Raw genomic sequence first — 27,927 nt, forward strand, 5'->3', positions numbered from 1 at the left:
TTACCTATAGTGTAAAGTCTACTGATTAGCAATACCTCTTAAAGATTCTGCCTCTCACCTCTCTTAGCTTAGTGGAGAAAGGTCATGTCTGTGGTCCCAAGTTCAGTATTTGTCATGCTTAGACCTTAAATTATTAGCCCAACAACTCTCAGGTGATTAGTACAGTCTTCACTGTCAGATCCGCTGGTTTCCATCTTTAAATGGTCTCTAGTCCTCAGTTCTAAGTCAAGAATTGCTTTCTTTATGACCCTGAGCTCTGGTTCAGTGATTTGTGTCCTTCCCTGGAATCCTCCCCATACCCTTCACCAAATTTCTCTTACTGTGTTTCCTGTCTCTTAGTGACCCTATAGGATAGAATAGAACTGCCCCAAGAGGTTTCCAAGGCTGTAATCTTTACAGAAGCAGACTGCCACATCTTTCTTCCGTGGAGCAGCTGGTGGGTTTGAACCACTGACCTTTCAGGTAGCAGCTGAGTGCTTTAATCCGTGCACGCCAGGGCTCTCTTTCCTATCTCTTACCAAAGGAAAATTATTTTAAGCACTTCCTAAATCTCATGGCATGATTATTACTAATGTGACCTACAACTCCTGCCACCACTCTGCTTCCCTAGTTTTCTAGTCTTTGAGCTGGTGTCAACTCAACTTGAAGTCTGCCCTCATTTCTGGAACCTGAGTTCAGTTCTTTCAGATCCCAGAAAATCTGTTGCCTATGAATAAAAATTAGCACGTTAAAGTCCCCCTCCCCAACACAATTTTTTTAATGCATCATATCTAAAGAAACACATTATAATTCAATCCCATTTTATACTGGGAAGGGACATTTTTTTCCCACAACATAGCTTAGAATCTGTGCTTGTGCCTGTGAATCTCTCTAATGTATTTTTATTAACTCTTGGTTCCATATTAGCACAGTCCCTCTCTTGCTGGGCTATAAATTCACTCTTGTTTTATTATTTATTAACAAACATTGTTAAGGACCTGAAAATATAGGGCTGTCACCTCCCTTATCTCACATATTTCTTTGAACAACTCTTCAGAAGAGGTATTATTAGCCCCATTGTGCATTTGGAGAAAGTGAGGCTCAGAGAGTTCATTAACTTGTCCATGTTTCATTCAGTCAGTAGTAGGTCTGGGATTTGGACCCAAGTGTTTGGATTCTAAATCCATAGCCAAGGCTTGTAGTTTCTTATCATCTTGCTGCTTTAGGTACTCTCCCAATTCATTAATTAGAGATGACTCCAAATTAGTAGCATGCCACTGAGCCTTCTGGTGTGGGAAGGGGTTTTGTTTTGACAGCAGTCACATAATCTATATTGAGGGCCAAAAAAACCAAACCCAGTGCTGTTGAGTCGATTCCAACTCATAGCAACCCTATAGGACAGAGTAGAACTGCCCCATAGAGTTTCCAAGGAGCGCCTGGCGGATTCAAACTGCTGACCTTTGGTTAGCAGCCGTAGCACTCAACCACTACACCACCAGGGTTTCCCTATACTGAGTAAAAAAAAATAGATGTTACTAAATCCAGAATGAAAGAGGGTAAAAATCCATAGGAAATCCAGAAGAAAGGAGGGGAGAATTTTTATTTGGCTGGCTGGCTGATTGATCTCGAGAGGTTTCTATAGTTTTTGTTCTTTCTTTTTTTTCCATTTTTTTTTTTCTTCTTGGAAGGCTAGGTTACTTCAAGGAGCTCTACGCAGTTCTTTAAAACAGCCAGGAGATTGCAGTTAAGTATTCTCCTAGGGGATTGGGTTTTATGTTTTCTGAAGCTGTAACTCAGCATATCCCAAACTTGTCTGATTGTAAGAATCACCTGGGGCATTTGTTAAAATTTGATTTCCCAGTAGGGTGGGACCTAGGAAATCTTTACTTATTTTTAACCAAAGCCCTTAGGCGATTCTTATGATCAAACTAGTTTGGGAAACACTGAGTATCATTGCTGGGAATTTGGCCCCTTGTGTAGACTGTCCTCTTTAGATTTGAAGAACAGCTGGTTACATTGTATTGTGGTGGGAAGAACATGAATTTTGGAGTCAGAAAGCTCAAGATTCAAAATTAAATCTGATCACTTATAAATTGTGTTGTCTTGGGCACATGTCTGAACTTTATCATCTCAAGACCTCTGCACGCTGTTTCTTTTGCCTGAAAACAGAAAAAATTGTTTTCCTTTCTTGATCCATCTTCTCTCTGTTTTCTTCTTATTCTTCAGCTCTTAGGGAAGCATTCCCTGATTCCCTTCAAGTCAAGTCACTTGTAATTATTTTTAAATGTCTGTCATTTCCCACTGGACTCTAAGCTCCATGAAAGGAGGAACCATGACCCTTAATGTTTATTATTGTGTTCAATACCTAGCACAGTGCTGTGTGAATGAAGTCGTGTTTCTTCATCTGTAAAAATGAGTAAGTACTATCTATCCACAGGGGTATTGGGAGATTATTTTGTCATCTCCTATTCACACTGTTGGAAGCCCTGGTGGTGTAGTAGTTAAGAGCTATGGCTACTAACCAAAAAGGTCAGTGGTTCGAATCCACCAGACGCTCCTTGGAAACTCTACGGGGCAGTTCTACTCTGTCTATAGGGCAGCTATGAGTCAGAATCCACTTGATGGCAATGGGTTCATTTTTCGGTTATTCACACTGTTGGTGTGACGCTATTCCTGCCCTAGGGTTGTGGGGATGGCCGAACACATGACACCTGACACTAGACAGATGAGATTGACAGCACGTTATTAGTCACATATACTCATAGACCGGGGGAGGAAGATACTACATGCTTTGGGTGGCCCCACAAGGATTGCACTTGGGAATAGACTGAACAAGCAGGGTCTGTGGGAGGTAGCCTTTGTAGTAACTAGTTGGTGGGGTGACCCCTGGTTCCCACAGGAAGATATGATTGGCTTGTTTAAATAATTCTGTAGGCTGGCAGAGTACTGAAGCCTACTACTCAGGGATAAGCAGATACTGTGCCTGGCCCCTGTGATAAGAAGGATTGTTTGGCTAGAGGACCTTACCTGCAGGAGCACAATGGGGAGGGGAACTTGACAGTTTGGTCACTTGAGGACCTCCTGGTTTTTCCTGTTTGTCAAGGCATACATAATATTGGGCATTAATTTTAGGCCTTATGCATCAGAGAGTAAAATGAAATAGTGAGCATGAGAGCAGTTGGCATACAGTAGGCATATAATACCACCATTCATCTGTCAGTTTTTCGTACTGTGGTGGCTTACATGTTGTTCTGATGCTGGAAGCTTTGCCACCGGTATTTCAAATACCAGCAGGGTTACCCTTGTCAGATAGGTGTCAGTGGAGCTTCCAGACTAAGACAGGCTAGAAAGAAGGACCTATTTGTGTCCATCCCAAAGAAAGGTGATCCAACAGAATGTGGAAATTTTCGAATAATATCATTAATATCACATGCAAGTAAAATTTTGCTGAAGATAATTTAAAAATGGGTGCAGCAGTACACTGACAAGGAACTGCCAGAAATTCAAGCCAGATTCAGAAGAGGATGTGGAATGAGGGATATCACTGCTGATGTCAGATGGATCTTGGCTGAAAGCAGAGAATACCATAAAAATGTTTACCCGTGTTTTATTAACTAAGCAAAGGCATTCGACTGTGTGGGTCATGTCTTAGGTTGGGTTCTCTAGAGAAGCAAAACCAGTGAAGCATACACACACACACACACACACACAGATAGATATTTAAATCAAGGAAATGGCTCATGCAGTTGTAAAGGCTGGAAAGTCCCAAGTCCATAGGTCAGATTGGAGGCTTCTCCTGACTCATATAGCTGCAGGGGCTGGTGAACCCAAGATTGGCAGGTCAGACAGTAGGCTTCCGGCTCACAGGCTGAGGAAGTCAACGAATCTCAAGAATGGTAGGTAAAGTGGCAGGCAGCTGGCCCACAGCCTGTGGAGGCTGATGAATTCCAGGATTGGCAGGTAAGCTGCTAGCTCAAGTCTCAAGAACCATAGGTCAGATGGAGCCAGCTGAAGGATCCAGAGTGAGCAAAAGCCAGTGAGCTTTGCCAGAAAGTCCACATATATTGGATGCAGGGCACACCCCTAAGGAAACTCCCTTTCAACTGATTGGCTGCTCATATCAGATCTCATCGTGGAGGTGATTACATCATTACATAGCTGCCAAACTACATCGTAACTGCCAAACCACTGAAAATCATGGACCAGCCAAATTGACACACAACCTTAACCATTGCAGATCATAACAAATTATAGATGACATTGTGAAGAATGGAAATTCCAGAACACTTAATTGTGCTCATCTGAAACCTGTACATAGATCAAGAGGCAGTTGTTTGAACAGAACAAGGATGTGATGTGTGGTTTAAAATCAGAAAAGATGTGCATCAGAGTTGTATCTTTTCACTACACTTACTCAATCTGCATGCTAAGCAAATAATCTGAGAAGCTGGACTATATGAAGAATAATGTGGCATCAAGATTGGAGGAAGACTCGTTAACAACCTTCGATATGCAGATGTCAGAACCTTTCTTGCTAAAAGTGAAGAGGACTTGAAGCACTTACTGACGAATATCAAAGACTACAGCCTTCAGTATGGATTACACCTCAACATAAAGAAAACAAAAATCCTCACAACTGGACCAATAAGCAACATCATGATAAATGGAGAAAAGATTGAAGTTGTCAAAGATTTCATTTTACTTGGATCCACAATCAATGCCCATGGAAGCGGCAGTCAAGAAATCAAATGACGTATTGCATTGGGCAAATCTGCTGCAAAAGACCTCTTTCAAGTGTTCAAGATGTCACTTTGAGGACTAAGGTGTGCCTGACCCAAGCCATGGTATTTTCAACTGACTCATGTACATGTGAAATCTGGACAATGAATAAGGAAGACCAGAGAAGAACTGATGCCTTTGAACTATGCTCTTGGTGAAGAATATTGAATATACCACGGACTGAGAGAAGAATGAACAAATCTGTCTTGGAAGAAGTACAGCCAGAATGCGATGAGACTTTGTCTCACGTACTTTGGACATGTTATCAGGAGGGGCCAGTCCCTGGAGAAGGATATCATGCTTGGTAAAGCAGAGCATCAGTGAAAAAGAGGAAGACCCTCAAGGAGATGGATTGACCCAGTGGCTGCAACAATGGACTGAAACATAGCAATGAGTTTGAGGATGGCACAGGACCAGGCAGTATTTCGTTTTGTTCTGCCTGGGGTTGCTGTGAGTCAGAACTGACTCCTTGGCACCTGACAAGAATTAACAACAACAGGCATATAATAAATGTTAGTTGTGCCTTCCTTTGGTGAACTTGCTTATGATTATTATATTGCATAGAATAAATAAGGCTTTAATGCTGTTTGCTTGACACACCATTCTAAAATGCTTCTAGAATTCGTAAAGTTTTAAGTCCTCATTTAGCCTTCTTTTTTTTCTCCAAGCCCAAAGACTGTCTTTCACTGGTCTTTTAACTTTGTTCTGGTGACCCATTTCTAGGTCTCTAATAATTTTACCTGATTTCCTGTGGATAACATATCTTTAAAGTTTCTTTATTCAGTTTGGTGCTGAGAATTAAAATGATATGATTGTAGATTGAATTTAATATTTTAAAAAGATCATGGGCGGCAGAATGGGTTTCAAAGGTACCTTTATGGAATCTCTTTTCCTGGAATTCTTCAGAAGAGAATAAGAAAATTTACTTGTAAGGATTCCCTCTAGTCCTTTGACTGTGAAATTCGGGCTGATATTATTAAAAAAAAGATATTATTAGGTGAACTAAATTCAGAATTTTACTTTGTTTCCGTATCCAGTAGGAATAACTTTCAGATTTATGACTACTATTCAGATTTAAAGTATATGAGAAGGACTTGCTATTAATAGGCCTTCTGCCCACACTTTGGAAAATGGAAGCTGCCCCAGTGTTAGGGTGACCAACTGTTCCAGTTTTCCCAGGACCTGCAGGGTTCCTGGGTTACTGGACTTGTAGTTTTTAAACCAGGAAAGTCCTTGACAACCTGGGATGAATTGGCTGATCATTCTACACAGTGCACGGAGTAGATTGTTGAAGGAATTATACCAATCGTGAAGTAAGCATTAAGCATGGTTTTCTGTTGTTTTAAGAAACAGTAGAAACCATAAGAAGTTAAAACTGCCTCACTTTATCATTAATTTTGTGAAAGTTTTTGAAAATTTCACATTTTAAGTCACCACACTAAATACAGGGGCCTGTTATGAATTGAATTATGTCTCCCACAAATATGTGTTGTAAATCCTAACCTGCATATAGGAAACCCTGGTAGTGTAGTGGTTAAGAGCTACAGCTGCTAACCAAAAGGTCGGTAGTTCTAATCCACCAGGCACTCTTTGGGAACTCTATGGGGCAGTTCTACTTTGTCCTATAGGGTCACTATGAGTTGGAATCGACTCAACAGCAATGGATTTGGTTTTTTAGTTTTTATGCCGGTGTATAATCCCATTTGGGAATAGGTTATCTTTGTTATGTTAGGGAGACAGGATTAATACATATGTATCTTGAATAAATCTCTTTTGAGATATAAAAAGACATTAAACAAGAGAGCAGAGAGAGATGGGGTAAGATAGATGCCAAGACACATGGAGATCTCCAAGGAACTAGGAAGCAGAAGCTGAAGAGATGAGGACCTTCTTCCAGAGCCACCAGAGAGATAAAGTCTTCCGCTTGAGCCAGTGCTCTGAATTCAGACTTCCAGCCTTCTAAACTGACATGTGTCCTAGAATGTTCATCAAGGATGTGGCCACACAATCTTTTGTTAAAGAGATTAAGCCTGTGACTGATGACTCTAACCAACTACCCCAGCAGAAAATCCATCAGTTTAGACCAAAGGGAATAGAGGAAGAAAGAAAGAATGCTGTCTGCCTCTTGGAATGCTACAGGCAGGAAAGAGGTCAAAGGAAATACATCTGTTGTCCTCAAAGAAAATAAAAGGACCATCCCCAGAGCAGTTTGGAGATAAGCAGAACTGTTGGAAAAAGCACAAAAATAGGGTTTTATTGGTTTCAAAGGGTGGAACCATGGCCTCCTGGATCTAATAAGGTGAGGCCTTCTTGGTTTCAAAGAATCCGATCTTCCCAACTCAGTTCTGAGGTGTGAGGCTGCCATTAAGGTGTGCCAGGGGGCTGGTGCCACCATCCAGAGCTGAGGGGATGGGGCTGCCATACCCTAGGGGTAGAAGAATGGAGCCTGATAGGGCCAAGTGGATGGAGTCACCACTCAGATAGACTAGGAGAATGGGGCCATATAAAGCTGAGGGAGCAGAGTTGCCATCCCAGTGGGCCTGAAAGGTAGAGCTGAAGCCCAGGGCTGATGTGCCTTCACCTAGAATCCAGATAGCATGGCTAACACCCAGAGTCTGGAGGGCAGGCCATTGCCTAGATGGTCTCAGAGAAGAGAGGATTATTTTCAAGCCTTGAGAGCTAATGTAAATTGTTTTGTTGGGTTTTGGACTTGCTTGGTGCGCGTTATCCATTCTTTCCCTCCAATTTCTCCCATTTGTAATGGAAATGTATACCTTGTGCCTGTTCCACCATTGTATTTTGGAAGCAGATGACCTGTATTCTAGACTTCACAGGTTCTCAGATGAAGAGGAATTTTGCCCCAGGATGAAATACTCCTGTGTCTCATCCATATTTGATTTAAATGATACAGAAGATGAGATTTTGGACTTGGAGTAGATTTGAGACTTTTTGGATGATGTGATGAGGTGAATGTGTTTTGCATGTGGAAAGGGCATGAATGTTATGGATTGAATTTTGTCTCCCAAAAATATGTGTTGTAAATCCTAACCTCTAGGCCTGTGAGATTTGGGAATGGGTTTTCTCTGTTATGTTAATGAGACAGGATTGGTGTAGGGTGTATCTTGAGTCACTCTCTTTGAGATATAAAAAGACATTAAACAATTGATCAGAGGAGGGATGGGGTAAGATTAGAAGCCAAAACACATGGAGATTTCCAAGGAACCAGGAAGCGGAAGCTGAAGAGACAAGGACCTTACCTCAGAGCCAACAAAGAGAAAGCCTTTCCCTCAAGCAGGCACTCTGGGTTCAGATGTCTAGCCGCCTAAACTGTGAGAAAATAAATTTCTGTTTGTTAAAGCTATCCACGTGTGGTATTTCTGTTATAGCAGCACTAGATAACTAAGACAGGGTTTTAATTTTAATTGCCTTTGCACTGGTTTTGAACTCAGTGACCCTGATTTAGAAATGAATAATAATGGATTTGAAAGCTCAAGCCTATATTTTCTGCATCTGAATAGCTATAAAAAACCCACTGCCATCCAGTAGATTCTGACTCATAGCAACGCTACAGTTAGCCAGTTTTTCTAGTGTTAATCGTTTTCACTGATTTTTTTGTGAATAGTTCATCTTCGAAGTTTTTTTTTTTGCAGTTCAGCATCAACAATAGACTGACATTATCATATAGGATCTTGAAAATAATCCGGTTTTGATAGAAGGGACTTAAACCACAAGAATTGTATTTTTTTTTTTAAGTCTCACAAGGTAAAATTTAAAAATAATTTTAATATCTACTACTGAAGCATATTTTATTCCCAAAAAGTATGTAAAATGGCTTTCAAAAGTAAATACTTTTTCCCCTCTATTTTAGGTTGAAAAAAATTAAGGCAAAGGAACAATAAGAATGGTATAATAGGGTGAAATCAGGGAAAAGTTAATAGAGATGCATCTAGAAATGTATGATGTAAAAATCTTACATATCTTTTTTGATGTGACACAGATTTGATTCTGAGTTTTCTGGTTATCAAGAAAAACTGGAATGTACCAAGTTGTAACTTGTGGTTCATAAGAGAAAATAAAAAATCTTGCTTGAGAGAAGCCTAGCTATTCTTAGCACTGAAGTTTGAAATTTCCCCAGACAGCTTTCATAAAGGAGGCCCTGACTTATGTGGTAGACGGCATCCATCCAAAAACTAAAAACCAAACCCACTGCCGTTGAGTCGATTCCGACTCATAGTGACCCTATAAGACAGAGTAGAACTGCCCCATAGAGTTTCCAAGGCGCGCCTGGGGGATTCAAACTGCCGACCTTTTGGTTAGCAGCCGTAGCACTTAATCACTACGCCACCAGGGTTTCCATCCATCCAAAAGCATCCTCTAATCAATACAGTATCAAGGTTTTGTATGAGATAGCACCCCTCAGCGCACTCTAAGGCTGTAACAACAAAGTGCCAATAAGAATGGCTAGTAGATTTAATACAGTCATTCTCCTCTGGGGCTGTGCATCAGTGTCCTGACATGCTTTTTAACATTCAGATTCCTAGGTCACACTCAACCTCTACTAAATCAGCATCTCTGTGCTTTTTAAAAGCTCCTAGATTATGCTGATAGAGAGCCACTTACTTAGAGTAAATAAATAAATAAGAGCATAAAATATTCAAAGGGGAAACCAAATGTGCAATAAACATTTGAAAAAATAATTCAATCTCACTATTATAATGATGAAAATGTAAATTAAAACAACAGTGAGATACCATTTCACACCTATTAGATTGGCAAAATATTTAGCAATATACAGTGGAGCAGAAAATGTGTATGCTCTATGACTCAAACAATTTCACTTCTAGAAAGGTTGTTGTCCATATGTACAAAGAGATGTGAAGATTTTATTGTAGTGTTCTTTATAATAAGGAAAACTGGAAAGCACTTAAATCCTATCAATAGCGGAATGCATAAATCAATTGTGATATCTTCATATGCTGCAATACTCTTCAGTAAGTGCTGAGAGTGGTCCCCAGCCAACAGCCAGAAGGAAAATGGAGACCTGAATCTTATAGCTGCAAGGAAACGAATTCTTCAGCAAGCAGTGGTTAAGAGTGGTAAATGACTTTATACATGTAAAGTGCTTAGAACCACGCGTGGCACATAGTTAGCAGTCAGTGAATGTTGCTGTGGTGATGTTTTGTATCCCAGCACTCAGCCCAGCAGCTAGCGTATCATAAGCACTGTATTAATGTTTGTTGAATGCTAATTAATTAGGACTAGAACCTTGGTCTCCTGATTCTTAATCCTATCATATTTCTACTAATTGTTATTTGCCATAGGATACAGATTTTTCCAAAACTAACTTTACTTGTTTAATGTCTTCACAATGCACCAGAAAAGTACCAGATTTGTCACAGTGTGGAAACACAGAGGTGTTTAAAGTGGTACCAGATTAACTTGAGCTATAAACTTTCAGCTAAAGCACAATAAAAAAAAAAGAAAAGAGAGAAAAAAATAAAGTGGTATCAGAATGGGTAAAACCTGCCTGCTGTGGAAGCTGACTGGAGACTGCGAGTGTGCTGACTTTGCCTTAATAAAACCACATCAGCTGACCGGGGTGGCACACACTTAATGCAATTGCCTCGTCATCTGGTAGGCCGGGAAGCCCCAACTGTCATTTCCACCTGATCTGGGCCATCAATCGGTTTGCTCTGAGTTCATCAAGTAAATCAAAAGGTACTGTTTAACTACTTAGTAGAGAAATAACTCTCATCTCAAAGAGCTAGCAAAAGCAGTGGATTTTATGACAGCTATTGGCCGTGAGATTGAGAGAATTTGGGGCTTGATAATACACTTTTCAACATCAGAAAGAAAAGGAGACTTCAAAATTTGATAAAGTGCCCATACCTTCTAGCCCCCTCTGCTGCTCCTGTCAATTTGGACCCTAATTGCCGATAATTCCTTTTAAAATTCTAAACAGTAAAGTGGACTCCCTTCCAGCTGTGAACTAGCCCATCCCTCTTGAAGTGGCTTGGGTAGGTTGTGGCGGATTTCCTTTCCCATAGCTGTGGTGTTCATCTGCTGAGAGATGGACATGTCAGTTACTGTTAAACCCTTGGCTGGACAAATGATCAATCCTGCATGTGTCTGCTGTACACCTGAGCAGTTTCACATTAAGATTTGCTTTGAGGTTTATAAATTCTGGTTCCACTCGGTTCCCCTTCTGTTGCAAGGCCCCACAGCCATGCTTTACTTCTTTCATGCTGAACTTCATGCTATTCATTCCTCCAGCATTTATTATGCACCACTCCCTACTAAGCAATGGACTAGGCATAGGAATTGTACAGATGATTAAGATGTTGTTCTTACCCTTGAGAAACTTACAGTCATGAGCCTTCACGTTCCTATATCTTTGTACACAGGACTCCTGCAGCCTAGACCACCTCCCTGTCTTCTGACCTTGGCAAATTCCAACTCGTCTTTCAAGTTTCTGCCAATCCACACCTTTTCCTCCAGCAGAATGGTTCATAGTCTGCTCAGTGCTCACATGGTCCTTTGACCCTCTGCTGTTAGAGCATTTACTACTTTGCATTATGATTTATTTACAAGTTCAACATCCTTAAAGACAGGGAGAGACTGTGTCTTGTTCTTCTCTGAATCCTCGCTGCCTGGCACTCAGTTTATGTACAATAATGTCTGCTTGAAAGAATGACTAAGTAAATAAAAAGGCATAACTATTCTCATGTAAGGTGTGCAGGATGGTAGAAGGTGGAGGTGAGAATGGAGCCAGAGAATAAATGTGCTTTTCTAATATCTCTTTTACCACCAGGGGGAGAGATGTGTTTATAAATATCCCATCATGTAAACCTTTAGGTTTTATGGTCCAAAAAGACAGGGAGAAGCCCAGGAACTTTCTGAGTGAACTTTTGAATTTATAAGGAGCTATTTTTGTTTCATTTAAGAGTGGATATGATGTTGATTAACTGGAACCATGTCACCTTATGGCAGACCAATTTCTATCTTCCCTTGAATACTTTGTCGTTTCTTATTCTATCTTCTTTTGGGCCGAGGGTTGGGAAGTGGTGGTGATTATTAATTCACATACTTAAAATCATAGGCAACAAAATTCTGTCCTCTCTGAACACCTTTTAGTGCCGCATTGGGGTTGGAGAGCTTAGTTATTTGTTCCTGGTACCCACTGTCTAAGACTGCTAGGGAGAAGTCCCAAGCCTCTCTTTTCTTCTCTCTCTGGCCTGATCCTTTGCTCGTTTTCCTCAGTAATCACTCCAAGAATACATTCACCCATTCTTCATTTGTCTCTTCTATGACTTGCATGTTTATACCTGTTGATATGATTTCTCTCCATTCCCAGTCCTGTATTTCCAAACCCTTGTAGGATAGCTCCAATTAGATGTCCTGTTGTCTCCTCAGGCTCCGTACTTCTAAAAGTTAACTGTTTGTCTTCTAGATGTACTCATCCCCACTTTATTCCATTAGTGGCTATATTAAGTGCTTAAATCAGGAGGCAGGAGTTAGGACAAGCAGAGGCACCCAGGCAGAAATTGTAGGTGCTCTGTTTTTCTGAGTCAGACTTTGTCAGAGGCAGTTCAGCACTCTGGAGAGCTCCCACCAGGCGGGTCCCCTCCCTTATGCGTCTCCCTTACTGGAATTCTGTGGTTGTTAAAGGAACCATATCCATCTCTCCTAGGCTTGGTTCTTTGGGGGTCTAAGGACTCATCCTTACCTCTCCTAGTTGTAGATAGGTGGCAGCATTGGCTTTGATGTCTAATGGGCCTGGGTTCTGTTTCTTACTGTACCACTTAACTGGCAGCATGACTGTAGATAAGTTATTCAGTTGCTCTGAGCTTCGGTTTCTTCATTTGTAAAAGGAAAGTAGTAAGTCTACCTAATTCATAGGGTTGTTGTGAAGGTGAACTGAGATAGCACATGCAAAGTACACAGTACATAATATGAACTCAGTATAGCCTCTATTTTTATTATTATAGAAATTATTGGTACAATGAGATTAATTCTTCTTAATAAGATGTGATGGTATGATTTGAAGTTCTCGTGGCAGTGTCATGTCTCTGGTTTTAGGAGTCAGGAGAAGAAAACGAGTTTGTTGGAGGTCAGATTACATCTTCCTTTATCTAGCTAGCCTTCTGGGAAATCTCAGAGTAATTGGGCAAATTATTTTGACAGCACTAGGTGCTTTAGGATCAGAACAAATCATAGTCAATTTCTGGAAAAGAAGAACAGGCCTGCAGATTTGCAGGATGGGAAATAGCCTGCATGTGTCAAATGGGAGATAGGACTGAAGAGGTGAAATGAATGCCGAAGGCAGCTCAGCATGTTAGTGGCCAGTGGCCACAAACAGACGAAGACTGGATCTGCGGGCTCTTGGTTGCTCTTTGCTTGGTCTTTGCACATGCTGTTAGCTTCCTATGTGGGAACATAATTCCCTACTTAGTCTTGGCAACTTCCCTGTTTCTCTTCAAGAGCCTGCTCAATTCCTCTCTGAGCCTTGATTGCCTCCTTTGTGAAATGGGAGTATGTTAGCCTGTTCACAAGATTGTGTGGAGATTAAACGTGCAGTGCAAGTAAAGATCCTAGCCCAGAGGCAGGCATGTACTAGGAGCTTAGTAAAGGGGGGGCCACAGTCATTATTACACTCTGTTTCCATGTCTGCCCTATCCACTACAGTAGGAAGACCTAGAAGGCAAGGACTCTGTTTCCTTCCACCTCCTATGTTCACCTGCCTGGCTTTGTCTCTGAGCACTAACACTCTGCTCCATGTGTGAAACTTCTTGACATTCCCTGACCATTGTTCCTGGCTCAAAGGCATTGCATGGGTGTTGAGTGAATGGATTGATGAGGGAGCTAAACCATGGTGTCTTTTGACTTTCTGTTCGGAGTTGCCATTATGGGAAGTACAGAGTTGGTCTGGGTATCTAGTCTTAACTTCTAGATGAGCTGCCTTAAGAGGTGTTAGGTGTGACATCAGATAAAGCTGTTTGATATCCTGGGTGGGAGGAAGGTGCTGCTGAAATGGAAACCTGATTTGCTTTGTTTCCATTTCAGTTAATAAACACATTTAAAGTTTTGATGTGGAAGAGACTGAGTAATTTGAGGACTGGTGGTGAATTGATGTAATTTACCCACTGAGAGGGGAGTAGAGAGCAGGGAGATTACTGTTGATAATTTTGCAGAGCATAATGGAGCTAATTTATAATTTATAATTGATATTGGAACTCTTTTCCATAGGCTGAATTATGATGGAATGGAGTAAGAGTCATTTAATGAGATTATTTTGTTGTTTGTGCCACCCTTATGAATTGGAAAGTGGAAAAAGAACATAGTGTTAAATTGGTATCTAATCTTTTCAGAGCTATTTACTAAATAAACTGGAATTTTAATTAAAACTGCAAGCCAAGAGGTAAATCACTTTAGAAGTTTGTGAAGTTTTTCTTTTTCTTTTGCCTAATATAATTACCACTAATAAAGATTCTTTACGGGTGGGAAATAACGAGAGGAGATTGCTATGGTGTGCTGAAATTATGAAAGGTGCAAGGTTATCTTCCCTTCTGCTAACATGGGCTTTTTTCCTCCATGGCTAATTGTTTGGTAACAATTTTGATCTCTTTAAATGTATTGTGATCAGAAGCAGAAACAAGGTGGACAGCAGGCCTCATATAAGTCAATTGTAATGAATGGATTTAATAAAAAATACAACATGCTCTGGTGATTAACTCAGTGAACAATGAATGGCATGTTTACCCAGAGTATTGTATTTGCAATAACAAAGAAATAAACAGGAAAAGGAAACTTCGTAGATCACAAGAATTGCTACTTTCCAACAAAAGGTTGTTAATTACTTATCTTCTTGTTATATTTATTGGCTCTGTTTAGAGGATGAGTAATTATTGTGTTCCTAGGAAACTCAATGGAACCAGACAGTGCCTTTATTAAATTGGAAGGCTCCTCAGAGCGTTAGTTATCCCTGTGGGATCCTCTCCATTCAGGATCCTGAAGAATGAGGAACTCTGGAGGAGAAGACAGGATTGTCACCCCAGAGGCATAAGACAAGGGGCTTCAGCGACTGTCAGAGTGATCCTTACACATGGCACTGATGATATGTTCTCACTCCTTTATACCTTTCCCTACCCCTACTCCTAACACATACTTTTTCTCTTTGACCAGTTACCAACCTGCCCAGTTCTCTTTCTCCCTCAATCTCTCTCTTCCTTCCATCCATTCCCCATCCTAGCCAAGTCTGACATAGCCCTGTTTAGGCACTTCCCCTGCTTCTCCTCCACCTACCAAATCAAGTCCAAGCATCTCGGCTTGCTGTGCGAACCGTTGGTGATCTGCCTGGGCCGTATAGACCTCTCCAGCTCTGTTGTCCTCACTCACCTAGGGCTCCTTGTTTGCACTGTGCCCTCTGCCTGATTTCTCTTCCTCTTTATCTCTGCCTGGCAAACGCCTGCTTCACACATCCAGCGCAAATGGCCCCTCCTTGGTTAGGCTTTCCACACCTTGAAGGTTAGGACACTGTTTACCAGAGTAAGCAGAAACAATTTTGCCCCCTCCTGGTCTCTCACACAGCACTTGATTTGTGTATCTGTTTATGCATTTGCCTGTATTCCCAACCTGGCTCCTGAATTCCTGGAGCACTGGAGCTATGTTTGATTCACTATTGTTTTTTCAGAGGAGAATTTGTCCAGGGCCAGCCTCTGGTTTCTCTACCATCAGGGATGTCTGGAAACTCTTCCTCTCTCACCAAGGGACTTAATTAGGTGAAGAACAATCCAGGAGGCTTGCTCTCAATATTCTCTAATGTTACTAATTTATGTACAAAGACCTGGAGTTAGTAAACCAAAAGGAAAGGACACGCTAAGCATTTCTCAAGCTGAAAAAACTGAAGAAAAAATTCAAGCCTCGAGTTGCAATATTGAAAGATTCTGTGGGGGAAAATGTTGAATGACACATGAAGCATCAAAAGAAGATGGAAGGAATACAGAGTTACTGTACCAAAAAGAATTGGTCAATGTTCAACCATTTCAGGAGGTAGCATATGATCGAGAACTGATGGTACTGAGGGAAGAAGTCCAAGCTGCACTGAAGGGAATGGCAAAAAACAAGGCTCCAGGAATTGATGGACTACCAATTGAGATATTTCAACAAATGGATGCAACACTGGAGGTGCTCGTTCATCTATGTCAAGAAATTTGAAAGTCAGCTTCCTGGAAGAGATCCATATTTGTGCCCATTCCAAAGAAAGGCGATACAATAGAATGTGGAAATAATCGAACAGTATCATTAATATCACACACAAGTAAAATTTTGCTAAAGATCATTCAAAAGCAGTTACAACAAAGCATCAACAGGAAACTGCCAGAAGTTCAAGCTGGATTCAGAAGACTGGAAATGAGGGATATCATCGCTGATGTCAGATGGATCCTGGCTGAAAGCAGAGAATACCAGAAAGATGATTACCTGTGTTTTATTGACTATGTAAAGGCATTCAACTGTGTGGATCATAATAAATTATGGATAACGTTGTGAAGAATGGGAATTCCAGAACACTTAATTGTGCTCATGAGGAACCTGCACATAGACCAAATGGCAGTCATTTGGACAGAACAAGAGGATAGTGTGTGGTTTAAAGTCAGGAAATGTGTGCGTCAGGGTTGTATCCTTTCACCATACTTATTCAGTCTGTATGCTGAGTAAGTAATCCAAGAAGCTGGACTATATGAAAAGAAAGCGGCAACAGGGTTGGAGGAAGACTCATTAACAACCTTCGATATCAGATGATACAACCTAGCCTGCTTAAAGTGAAGAGGACTTGAAGCGCTTGCTGATGAATATCAAAGACTTCAGTATGGATTTCACCTCAACATAAAGAAAACAAGAATCCTTACAACTGGACCAGTAAGCAACATCATGATAAACAGAGAAAATATTGAAGTTGTCAAGGATTTCATTTTACTTGGATCCACAGTCAACGGCCATGAAAGCAGCAGTAAGACAAATCAAATAAGGTATTGCATTGGACAAATCTGCTGCAAAAAGGCCTCTTTAAAGTATGAAAAAGCAAAGATGTCACTTTGAGTATTATAGGGGCTCCTGACCCAAGCCATGGTGTTTTCAATTGCCTTATATGCATTTGAAAGCTGGGTAATGAATAAGGAAGACCAAAGAAAAATTGATGCTTTTTGATAATTCAAACTATGGTGAAGAAGAATATTGAATATGCCTTGGACTGCCGGAAGAATGAACAAATCTGTCCTGGAAAAAGGGCAGCCAGAATGTTCCTTAGAGGTGAGAATGGCGAGACTTCGTCTCACGTACTTTGGACATGTTATCAGGAGGAACCAGTCCCTGAAGAAGGACGTCACGCTTGGTGGAGTAGAGGGTCAGCAAAAAAGAGGAAGACCCTCAATGAGATGGATTGACACAGTGGCTGGAACAATGGACTCAAGCATAACAGCGATTGTGAAGATGGCTCAGGACTGGACAGTGTTGTACATAGGGTCACTATGAGTTTGAGCCAACTCCACAGCACCAAACAACAACACACTGCACTTAATTTGCATATCTGTTTATGCATCTGCCTGTACTCCCAGCCTGGCTCCTGAATTCCTGGAGCACTAGAGCTATTTTTGATTCACTACTGTTTTTCCAGAGAAGAATTTATGGAGGACCATCCTCAATTAGAGGAGGAATGATCCAGGAGGCTTGCTGTCAATATTCTCTAATTTGACTAATTTAGCTCCTACTATGTGGCAGGCACTTCACAATATTCTTTCAGCTCTGGAGTTATTTTTAATCTTTACAACAGCACCTATGAAGAAGGACTTGTTAGTCATCTTTCTTGGATGACGAAATCAAGGTGCGTAGTGGTTGGCAGGGCTGAGATTTCAATCTAGGCTCTTGCACTCAAGGCAAGGAGCTTTTCTACAAGAGTAGGCTTTCCCCAGAGGTTAGGTGCATACCTAGTATTATCCTATATGGCTTTAGATACCCTGATTTTACCTCGTGCGCATTTAACCTTAGGCTAATCCTTGAAAACACTCCCCAAGGCCTTTAAGCAGTAGAGAGATGGAGGTTTTTTTTTTTTTAAAGGTCTGATCTGTCAGTAGGTATCGGGTGAAGGGTGATGGGAAAGAATGGAAGAGAAGAAGGAAGCCAGCATTTTTTGAACACCCACTGTGTGCCAAGCTTTTTGTGCAAATCACAGTGCTAGATGGTTCACATGCATTAGTACTCCTGTAATAACCTTATCAAGTTGGCATTATTGTTCCCACTGTGAAAACAGGCTTAGAGCTCCATAAGTGAGCTTCCTCCCCAACATCATCCAAAGACACTGAGATTAGGAAGCCAGCTGGTCCCTCCCAGCCTTGGGAGGCCTTTTTTTATCAGCCTCATTTCCCACAGGCAGGAGGGAGCCTAGAATCTCTGGGGCCCCTCAGTTGGGTGCTTGACTTTTCTCATCTGTCTGGGAGGAGAGTTTACCATCAGCTGAGATGTGAACAATAAGAAGAGTGAGCTGGTTTCCCTGCTGAATGCTTGAAAGGGGTTCACCTTCTTTTGGTATGCTCACATTTGCCAGATAAAACTGTTCCCTCTGGCTACACCCTTCAGATTTTGATAGATTTCCACAGTCTTAGCTTGCTTTCACGACTGAAGAGAGGAGGGCTACATTTTTAGCTCATCCTTAAAGGATAATTGCCCAGGCCTTTCCTTGTCTTAACTGGCCTCTGGACTTCTCCGTGCTACATTTTTCCTTGAAGTGGTAACCACAACCGTGTTCTGTATGTCCTCATCTGTTTTTTCATGGATTAATCCATCTATCCATCCATCCTGCTTAGTTGAGTTGAAAGAGCACAGTATTTGGAGATAGACCAACTTGGCTTCAAATTCTGGTTTTGCTTATTAACAATGGGATTGTATTTTTTCATCTGTAAAATAGCTGCTTGTTGTTGTTTGCTGTCTAGTCAACTCCAGCTCACAGCAACACTATAGGACAGAGTAGAACTGCTCCATAGGGTTTCCTAGACTGTGATATTTCTGGGAACAGATCAAGTCTTTTTCTCAGCAGAGTTGCTGGTGAGTTCAAACCTCTGACCTTTTGGTTAGCAGCTGAGCACTTAACTGTTGTGCCATCATACATATAAAATATCTGGCACATAGTTAAGTGCTCAATAAATAGTAATTGTTATATTTATTATATTATGATATATTATTAGTCTTAAATTCCTTCATTCTCAGAATGCTTTCTTTTCTCTGACCCTGTTCTAAGGCTGAAATGGTATATTAGTTATCTACTGCTATGTAACAAAAAAAAAAACAAAGCTCCCCAAAATTTAGCAGCGTAAAACAATAGATATTTATTATCTCACACAGCTTTTGAGGGTTAGGGACCTGGGAGCACCTTAGCTGGGTAGTTCTGGCTCAAGGTCTCTCATGTGGGTATAGTCAAGCTTTTGGCCACGGCTGTAGTCTCTGAATATTTGAATGGGGCTGAAAGATCTACTTCCAAGCTCGCTTACATGGTTATTGGCAGGAGGCTTTGATCCCTTACCATGTGGGGCTCTTACAAAAAAAAACCACACAAACCCATACCTGTTGCTGTTGAGGCAGTTCCAACTCATGATGACCCCATATGTTGCAGAGTAGAACTGTTCTCCAAAGGGTTTTCAAGGCTGTGAACTTCAGAAGTAGATTGCCAGGCCTTTTTTCCAAAGCACACGTGGGTGGGTTCAAACCACTAACCTTCTGTTTAGTAGTCGAGTGCTTAACTGCTTATGCTACCCAGGGACTTCCAGGCCTCTTCATAGCTTTCCCCAAAGCCATGTATGTGTGTGTGCATGTGCGTGTGTGTGTGTGTGAGAGAGAGAGAGAGAACCCAAGACAAAAACTACAGTGTTTTTATAACATAATGCTGGAATTGACATACCATCACTTTAGCTGTATGTTATTGGTCACACAAACTAACCCTATGACAACTGTCACAGTATGGAAGGGGATCACACAATGAATTCCAGGAGGCTGGAATCGTTGGAGACCATCTTAGAGGCTGCCTACCACAGATGGATAGGTGTGAGGGAGGTTGGAAAGAAGAATAAAATGTCTCAACCCTTGAAGCAATTTTCATTCCGTCTGGTGGAAGAGGCAATCATGTAAACATAAATATCCTACAAGGTAATGGCTGTACTGCAGGCACCGACAGAGTGTGGAGGGAGCCTTGGAGAGAAATCTATTAACCCTGCCTGGGGCATCGCAGAAGGTTTCTCAAGTGCAGGTACACTGTGGTATCCTTATTCAAGAACTATCCTAATGCTGCTCGATATTTGGTTGGCTTCTTTTTAAATTGCAGTTACTTATTACGGTGATTTTCTTGGACATTAAAAATAGTAACCTGTCTTATATGAACAGCAATTTACTGTTTACAAAGTGCTTTCCCATGTATTACCTTAGTCCATATAACAGCCCTGGGAGGTAGACAGGTTTTTTTTAGCTGCTGTTGTCCTCATTTGTAGATGAACTACTGAGGCTTAAAGGGATGAAGTCACAGTGTCAAGTCTCTGGGTAGAGTGTGGTGGGGCAGAGCTTGAGTCAGGCTTTTCTTAGTCCAGGCTTGGTGCTCTGGCCTCTGCACCTTCCTTGTGTTCCCCATGAGTGCTTTGGGCCCCTCAAGTGAAGGCAGCAGTTTTGGCCATTTCTCCCTGTAGATGCTTTATACGTATGCTTGCCCTCATCAAAGCTTATTTGCCACTTTTATGCCCAGTCACTTGAAAGGTTTTCTGTTCATGAAAAAGCTTTATGAAAAAAATCATTCACAGAGGACAGAAATGTGAGTTGTGCTTTCATCAGCATTCACTGTGAAATTTCATTTTGCAGAATCCCCAGGGGAGTTTGAACTTGCTCTTTGGGCCATTAGAAGAAGGACCCCACCGTCAGTTCCTTAAGCACAGATAGGCTCAAAGGACATTTAATGGCTTCAGTTCTTGTTTGAGCCTGGCTATTTTGCAGGTTTGTTTTAGTCTTTCTAGGCAAGGGCCAAAAGGATTTTGGGTTCACAAAGGTGTGAAGGGTCTCTCAGGTCAGACTTGGAGCTTAGATTTGATCTTGTGGTTCATGGGAAGATATTGAAGAGTTATAAGCTGTCTTAGTCATCCAGTGCTGCCATAACAGAAATACCACAAGTGGACGGCTTTAACAAAGAGAAATTTATTTCCTCACAGTAAAGTAGGCTAAAAGTCCAAATTCAAGGCGTCAGCTCCAGAGGAAGGCTTTCTTTCTCTTTCAGCTCTGGAGGAAGGTCCTTGTCCTCAATCTTCTCATGGTCAAGGAGCTTCTCAGGTGCAGGGACCCCAGGTCTGAAGGATGCCCTCTGCTCCTGGTGCTGCTTTCTTGGTGGTATGAGATCCCCCAACTTTCTGCTTGTTTCCCTTTCCTTTTATCTCTTGAGAGATAAAAGATGGTACAGGCCACACGCCAGGGACACTTCCTTTACTTTGGATGGGGAGGTGACCTGAGTAAGGGTGGTGTTACAATCCCACCCTAATCCTCTTAACATAAAATTACAATCACAAAATGGAAGACAACCACAGAATACTGGGAATCATGGCCTAACCAAGTTGATACATGCATTTTTTCGGGGGGACATAATTCGATCCATGACATTCCACCCTTAAAAAAAAAAAAAAACCTTGGGCCCCCCCAAAATCGCATCCTTGTAACACGCAAAATATATTCACCCCATCATATCATAGCAAAAGTCTTAACTCCAAGTTTAAAATCCAAAAATTCCTCTTCATCTGTGAAATCTAGAATACAAGTTATCTGCTTCCAAGGGTACAATAGCAGAACAGGCACAAGCTAGACATTTCCATTACAAATGGGAGAAACTGGGAGGAAAAGAAGGCATAACAGGCACCAAGCAAGCCAGCAGAACAAATCACATTGGCCCTCAAAGCTTTGAAAATAATCCCCTGTTCTCTGAGACAATTTACACAATATCCCTGCCCTCCAGACTCTAGGTATTGGTCACACTCTCTGGATCCTGAGTGAAGGCCCCTAGGTCCTGGGCTTCAACCCCGCCATCCAGGCCTACTGGGACAGCAACTCTGCTCCCTTGGTTTTAGGCGCACCATTTTCCGCAACCATCTGAGTGGCAACTCTTAGAAACACCAGAGGCCATGGTTCCACCCTTTGAAGCCCCTGAGGTCCTGGCCGTACCTTTTGAGACTGAGGCAGCTCAGCTTCTTGTGTTCCTTGTCTATTCAACTTCTGTTTCCTGGTTTCTTGGACTCTTGGTTCTTTGGGCCTCATGCCTGCATCTGCCCTGCTGGGGCAAGTGTTCCAAAGCTCTGTAGCTCCACCGATAGTACCCAGAAGCACACCGCTCCGCCAGGAAGCCTCCTGCACATAGGCAGTCAGCTCTCTGGTTCCATGGGTCGGAAAGCCTAGCTCCACCTGTAAGTGCCCGGAGGCACCCCACTCTGCCAGGAAGCCTCCTGTACACAGGCACTCAGCTCTCTTACTCCGTGGGTTGGCTCCTGCGCTGTTTCTCGCTGGTCTCCTGGTTCTGCTGCTGGTGATTCTCTGCTGCTGCTGCTTCTCTGCTGCTGCTGCTTCTCTGCTGCTGCTGGCCCTCTGCCGCTGTTGCTCCTCTATCCATTCACAGTTTCAAAAACTGCTTCCACATTTTAGGTATCTGCTAGGGCAGCACCCCACTGTCTTGGTACCAAATTCTGTCTTAGTCATCTAGTGCTGCCATAACAGAAATACCACAAGTAGATGGCTTTAACAAAGAGAAATTTATTTCCTCACAATAAAGTAGGCTAAAAGTCCCAATTCAAGGTGTCAGCTCCAGGGGAAGGCTTTCTTCTCTGTCCGCTCTGGAAGAAAGTCTTTGTCCTCGATTTTCTCATGGCCGAGGAGTTTCTCAGGCACAGGGACCCCAGGTCCGAAGGACACCCTCTGCTCCTGGTGCTGCTTTCTTGGTGGTAAGAGGTCCCCCAACTCTCTGCTTGCTTCCCTTTCCTTTTATTCTTTGAGAGATAAAAGGTGGTACAGGCCACACCCCAGGGAAACTCCCTTCATATTGGATCAGGGAGGTGACCTGAGTAAGGGTGGTGTTACAATCCCACCCTAATCCTCTTAACATAAAATTACAATCACAAAATGGAAGACAACCACAGAGTACTGGAATCATGGCCTAACCAAGTTGATAACACATTTTTTGGGGGGACATAATTCAATCCGTTACGTAAGCACATGGTCAGAGCTGTGTTTTTTTCTGTTTTTTTTTTTTTTTTAATCCCTCTGGCTTCTGGGTGTTGGGTAGACTAGAAGGGGAGACCCTGGAAGCAGGGAGTGAGAGGAAGGGTTGGCGTAGTCCCCTTCCAGGTGAGAGATAAGGTCCTGAAATAAAGCATTGACAGTAGGGATTAAAGAAGGAGAGGAAGGTTTTTTTTTTGTTGTTGTTGTTTTTAAATTTAGGAGCTAAAACAGAGGACTTGATGACCAGTTGCATATTGAGGAGGGAGGAGGTATCATGGGTGACTTACAGGAGTAAGGCTAATTTTCTTGTGGACCTAGGACCAGGTTAGACACCACTGGAAACCCTGAGAGACAAGCATGTCAAATTGTTCACAACCCTAGAAATCTATAGTATTATGAGGGATAAATGCTCATATGAAATAATGAAATAATTGTATAGACAAATTATAATAAGCATAGTAAGTGCTAGAGGGATCAAGAAGGTGATTGTTGTGTGCCGAAGTGGTTATGAAGCACTCCATGCCATTATATCTAACGGGCAGTCTTCAGTTCTCATCTTACTTGACCTCTCAGCCACTTTTCACACTGTTCACCACCCCCTTTGTCTTGAGACACTTTTCTTCTTGTCTTTTACAGCACACACTCTCCTGGGCATCTTCTGTTTCTCTGGTGCCTCTTTCTCAGCCTGTTCACTAAGTTCCTCTTCATTTGAGAGGGAAAAGGGTACTACTCACCTAACACCAGGACAACATGCATAAACTGAAACTGTCATCTGACTCAGGGTGGCTTTCTCTGACTCCTCAAATGTGATTGGGTTACCCTATGCTCTCATTGTTCTCTGTGCTTCCTTTCATAGCCATTACCATGGTTTCCAGTGATACATTTGAATGACTATTTGATTAAACTCTTTTTCCCCAACGGGCTATATACTTCGTGAAGGCAGACATGTCCCCATTGTATCTTTAGCAACTGAGAGGCATTGTGCCATGTAATAGGTTCTTAATCAACACTTTATGAGCAAATAAACTAAGGCTTTAACTCAGATTTGTATTGTGCTGTGGAGAGTGCAAAGCATTTTCATTTCTATGATCTTGTTTGGTTCCCATTTGTCTTAGTTATCTTGCGCTGCTATAACAGAAGTACCAGAAATGGATTGCTTTAACAAAGTGAAATTTATTCTCTCACAGTTTAACAGGCTGGGAGTCCAAATTCAGGGTACCAGCTCCAGGGGAAGGCTTTCTTTCTCTTTCATCTCTGGGGAAGGTCCTTGTCACCAATCTTCCCCTGGTCTAGGAGCTTCTCATTGCAGAGACCTTGGGCCCAAAGGGTATGCTTTGTTCCTGGCTCATCCTTCTTGGTGGTAGGAGGTCCCTTTCTCCTCTCTGCTTGATTCTTTCTTTTATATCTCAAAAGGGATTGACTCAAGATACAACCTAATCCTGTAGATTGAGTCTTGCCTCATTAACATAACTGGCTCTAATCCTGCCTCATTAACATCATAGAGGTTAGGATTTACAATACGTACTTTTTTTTTTTTTTTTTTTAGGATAATCACATCAGATCACAAAGTGGTGGACAAAAACACAAATCTGGGAATCATGGCCTAGCCAAGTTGACACACATTTTGGGGGGATGCAAGTCGGTCTATAACACCATTGCTATCTGGCCATGTTTTCTCATCTCAGTCTAACAAGGACATTGAGGCTTCAGTTGGTTGCCTAAGATCTCATATTCAGAGACAAGTCTAGAACTTTCAGGTCCTCTGACCCCAAAATCCAGTGCTTATTCCAAAAGGCATTGAAGAAAAGAAAAAGGAAGAGGAATTCCAGATTTAGAATCTAGGGAACTGGGAAGATGGTGCTGACCTTGAGAAAAATGGAGGATGGCGTATCTGAGAACCATTTGTCAAATTTCAATTGCCCCATGAAAATCTGAGCAGCATCCCAGGCTGCAGAGAGCTCAGAGTTGAGCCACAGATGGCCCCTTAGCCTCAGGGGGCTTAAGCAGATGGCTTGTAAAAAGAGCTTAAAAATAGGTAGGATTATGAAGTCCTGGGACCTATTTAAAATTGTGTTTGCCTGTGTCCCAGCACCTAGCACATTGCCTGGTGCCTAATAATTTTTTAGTGAGTGGATAAGTGAAAAAACTGGTAGTTCTCAAAACTGAATGGGCCAAAGGAACCCCTGAATGGAGGGTTGATTTGGTATTCTTAAGGGTATCAATAAGTGTGATAAGTCATCAGGTTGTTTGAGAGGAACACTGACATAGAACAAGTATTGTTCCTACATTGTGGGCAGCAAAGTCGCCTGGATCTTAGTACCCTGCTTTTTAGGGAACGTACTTCTAGTTATTTTCCCCTTCTCTATATTAGTATTAATAGCTGGAAGAAAATAACGTATGTTGTATCTCTTTGTAATTACAGCTATCAAATTAATAACTTACAACCCACTGGATGCAATGAAAATAAGTAAAATGCTATAAATTATAAATAGAAGTTGTTAATGCTGATACAGTGTGTAACATATGCCTCATATTGGCCCAGCTTTGAAATAACGTAAATGATTTAGAGGGCTTGATTCTGTTTGACTTCATTTTAATTTGGAATGGTTGGAAAGCACTGAGTCACCACCAGTTCATCAGTAATGCGGTGTTCTTCCATTGGAACTTAGCCCCCTCAACTTGGAGTGGATAAAATTTCTGATTAACTGATTTTCTGTCTTAGAACAGGAAAATTGAGTTATTTTATTTAGTGCGTTGACATTTCTCTTCATTTGGACTTTTAATAAGCAAGGTTTAAATATGAATTAACATATCTGCATTTTTTCCCCTTAACAAGGTCACTTGAGTTACAGATTTAAAAAAAATCTGTGGTGTAAATGTGGAACTTGTTGATAACTTTGAGAGGCAGCAGGATATAGTACAAAGAGCAGGACCTTTTGTCTCAGTGAGGGATTTTCTGGTTGCACATAATTGAAACTCAATAGCTTGGGCAAAAGTGGGGATGTATTCTGAAGATTGGGAGCCCTGGCAATGCAATGGTTAAGTGCCGGGCTGCTAACTGAAAGGTCAGTGGTTCAAATCCGCCAGCCGCTCTGCATGAGAAAAGACTTGGTGATCTTCTCTGGTAAAGATTACAGCCTAGGAAATGCTATGGGGCGGTTCTACTCTGTCCTATAGGGTCACTGAGTCAGAGTAGACTCAACGGCACACAACCACAACAACATTCTAAGGATACAAGGCTATCTTGCAAAATCCAAGACCCTCCCAGCCTGCTCGGGAGGGTCTGGGACTAGGGCCTAGAGGCGTTCAGTGACTGAGGTGACTCAGTCCATGTCTTCAGGGCCACATGGTCTCCTAGCGCAACATTGCTCTCTGCACCTGCTCCTTTCTTCTCTCTCAGCAGACTGGCTGCCTTTGCTTCTCTCTGCATGCAGCCAAGCACTTCCAGTTCCAGGGCCAGCGAGCCCCCCTGGCATCTCTGAGTTCCAAATTCCTGGAAGACAGGGCCTGGTTATGTCATCTTGAGACAGATGACCACTCCTGGTCTGTTCACTTATTCATTCAAACAGTCTTTATTCTGTGCCAGGCCTGGATTGAGGGCTGTGATTTTCAGAGAAGGGGAAATATGGGCTTGGGATTCAGAAAGACATGGATTCAAATCCTGATTCCCCTCCTTACCTTGGACAAGTTAAATTGCCTCTCTCAGCCCTTTTCTCATCTGTAAAATGGGAAAAGTGTTTTATAGGGTAGTTATGAGGATTCAAGTGAAATGGTGCCTGTAAAAACCACGAATACGGTGCCTGTCACATAGAATCATAACTGCCACTCATAGTGGTTGTGACTCAGCAATTTACTTAACCTGTCTGAATCAGTTTCTTCATCTGTAAAATGGGAAAAAATATCACCTACCTCATGTGCTTATTTTGATAATTAAAATACCAAGATGTATACCAGGATGCCAGGAATTTGTACATAATAGATATTATAGTAGCTGCTCTTCTTCTTATTATTATTAATTGCATTTTCTTCTCTTCCTTCTAGTTCCCATTTGGCCGACGCTTACCTTGTGATATTTACTGGCACGGAGTTTCATTTCATGACAGTGACATATTCTCTGGTCAAGTGAACAAGTTCCCAGGTATCTGCTGTTATTGCTGACACTTAAAAATATTTCTATGGCTGAGTCTCAGAGCACACTCTTCTATAAAAACATGACAGCATTTAGAGATCAAACTTGAGGGCTCTTAATTGGGAATTGCTGCCTACACTCTGCGGCTGGGCAGCTACCTTGGGAGGGAAGTTAACTCAGAGATAATCAGGACTTACACCACTAAGGGTTTAAAGATTGGAGGTTCAAAAACATAAAATGACGGACTTGCCTGGTCTAATTCCACTGGTGTAAAAGCATGATTTTTACCTTTCAGGTTGTAGGCGTGATTAAAAAAAAAAAAGTCAAACCCATTGCCACTGAGTCAATTCCAACTCATAGCTATCCTAGAGGAAAGAGCAGAACTACCCCATAAGGTTTCCAAAGAGTGACTGGTGCATTTGAACTGCCAGTCTTTTTGTTAGCAGCCAAGTTCTTAACCACTGTACCACCAGGGCTCCATAGGAGTGATATGGGAGTATAATGTGGGGGCTGTATTCTCAAAGTGAAAAAATTAAAACATTTACTGGAATAATTTTCAAGAAACAGAAGCACTAAAATTCTGGGAATATATCAAGAAATGGAGGATCAGCTGCCTTTTAAGTACCGTATTTAGAGACACCAGTCCCTAAGTACTATCGGCTGCAGGCAGCCTCAGCCATTTATCTGCATCCATTACCTCAGTAAGACTTACCCTACATGGAGGACTCTTAGTGCCAGAAAAGTGTCATAGCCAACACTTTAAG

The 27,927-nt window shown here is 41.8% G+C and overlaps 1 protein-coding gene across 3 annotated transcripts in view; it reads left to right on the forward strand.

Moving 5' to 3' along the window:
- TTLL11 (tubulin tyrosine ligase like 11) overlaps positions 1-27,927 on the forward strand; it is a 302,560-nt gene that overhangs the window by 28,305 nt on the left and 246,328 nt on the right. For 2 of the 3 annotated variants that reach the window (XM_003407494.4, XM_023544971.2), the window contains exon 2: positions 27,076-27,172. In XM_003407494.4, coding sequence (XP_003407542.3) covers positions 27,076-27,172 — 97 coding nt within the window. Of the gene's footprint in view, positions 1-27,075; positions 27,173-27,927 lie in introns of those variants that run through there. The other variant, XM_064291493.1, reaches the window with a different exon arrangement.

This window comes from Loxodonta africana, chromosome 9 (assembly GCF_030014295.1).
Source record: "Loxodonta africana isolate mLoxAfr1 chromosome 9, mLoxAfr1.hap2, whole genome shotgun sequence".
Classification (NCBI taxonomy): Eukaryota; Metazoa; Chordata; class Mammalia; order Proboscidea; family Elephantidae; genus Loxodonta; species Loxodonta africana.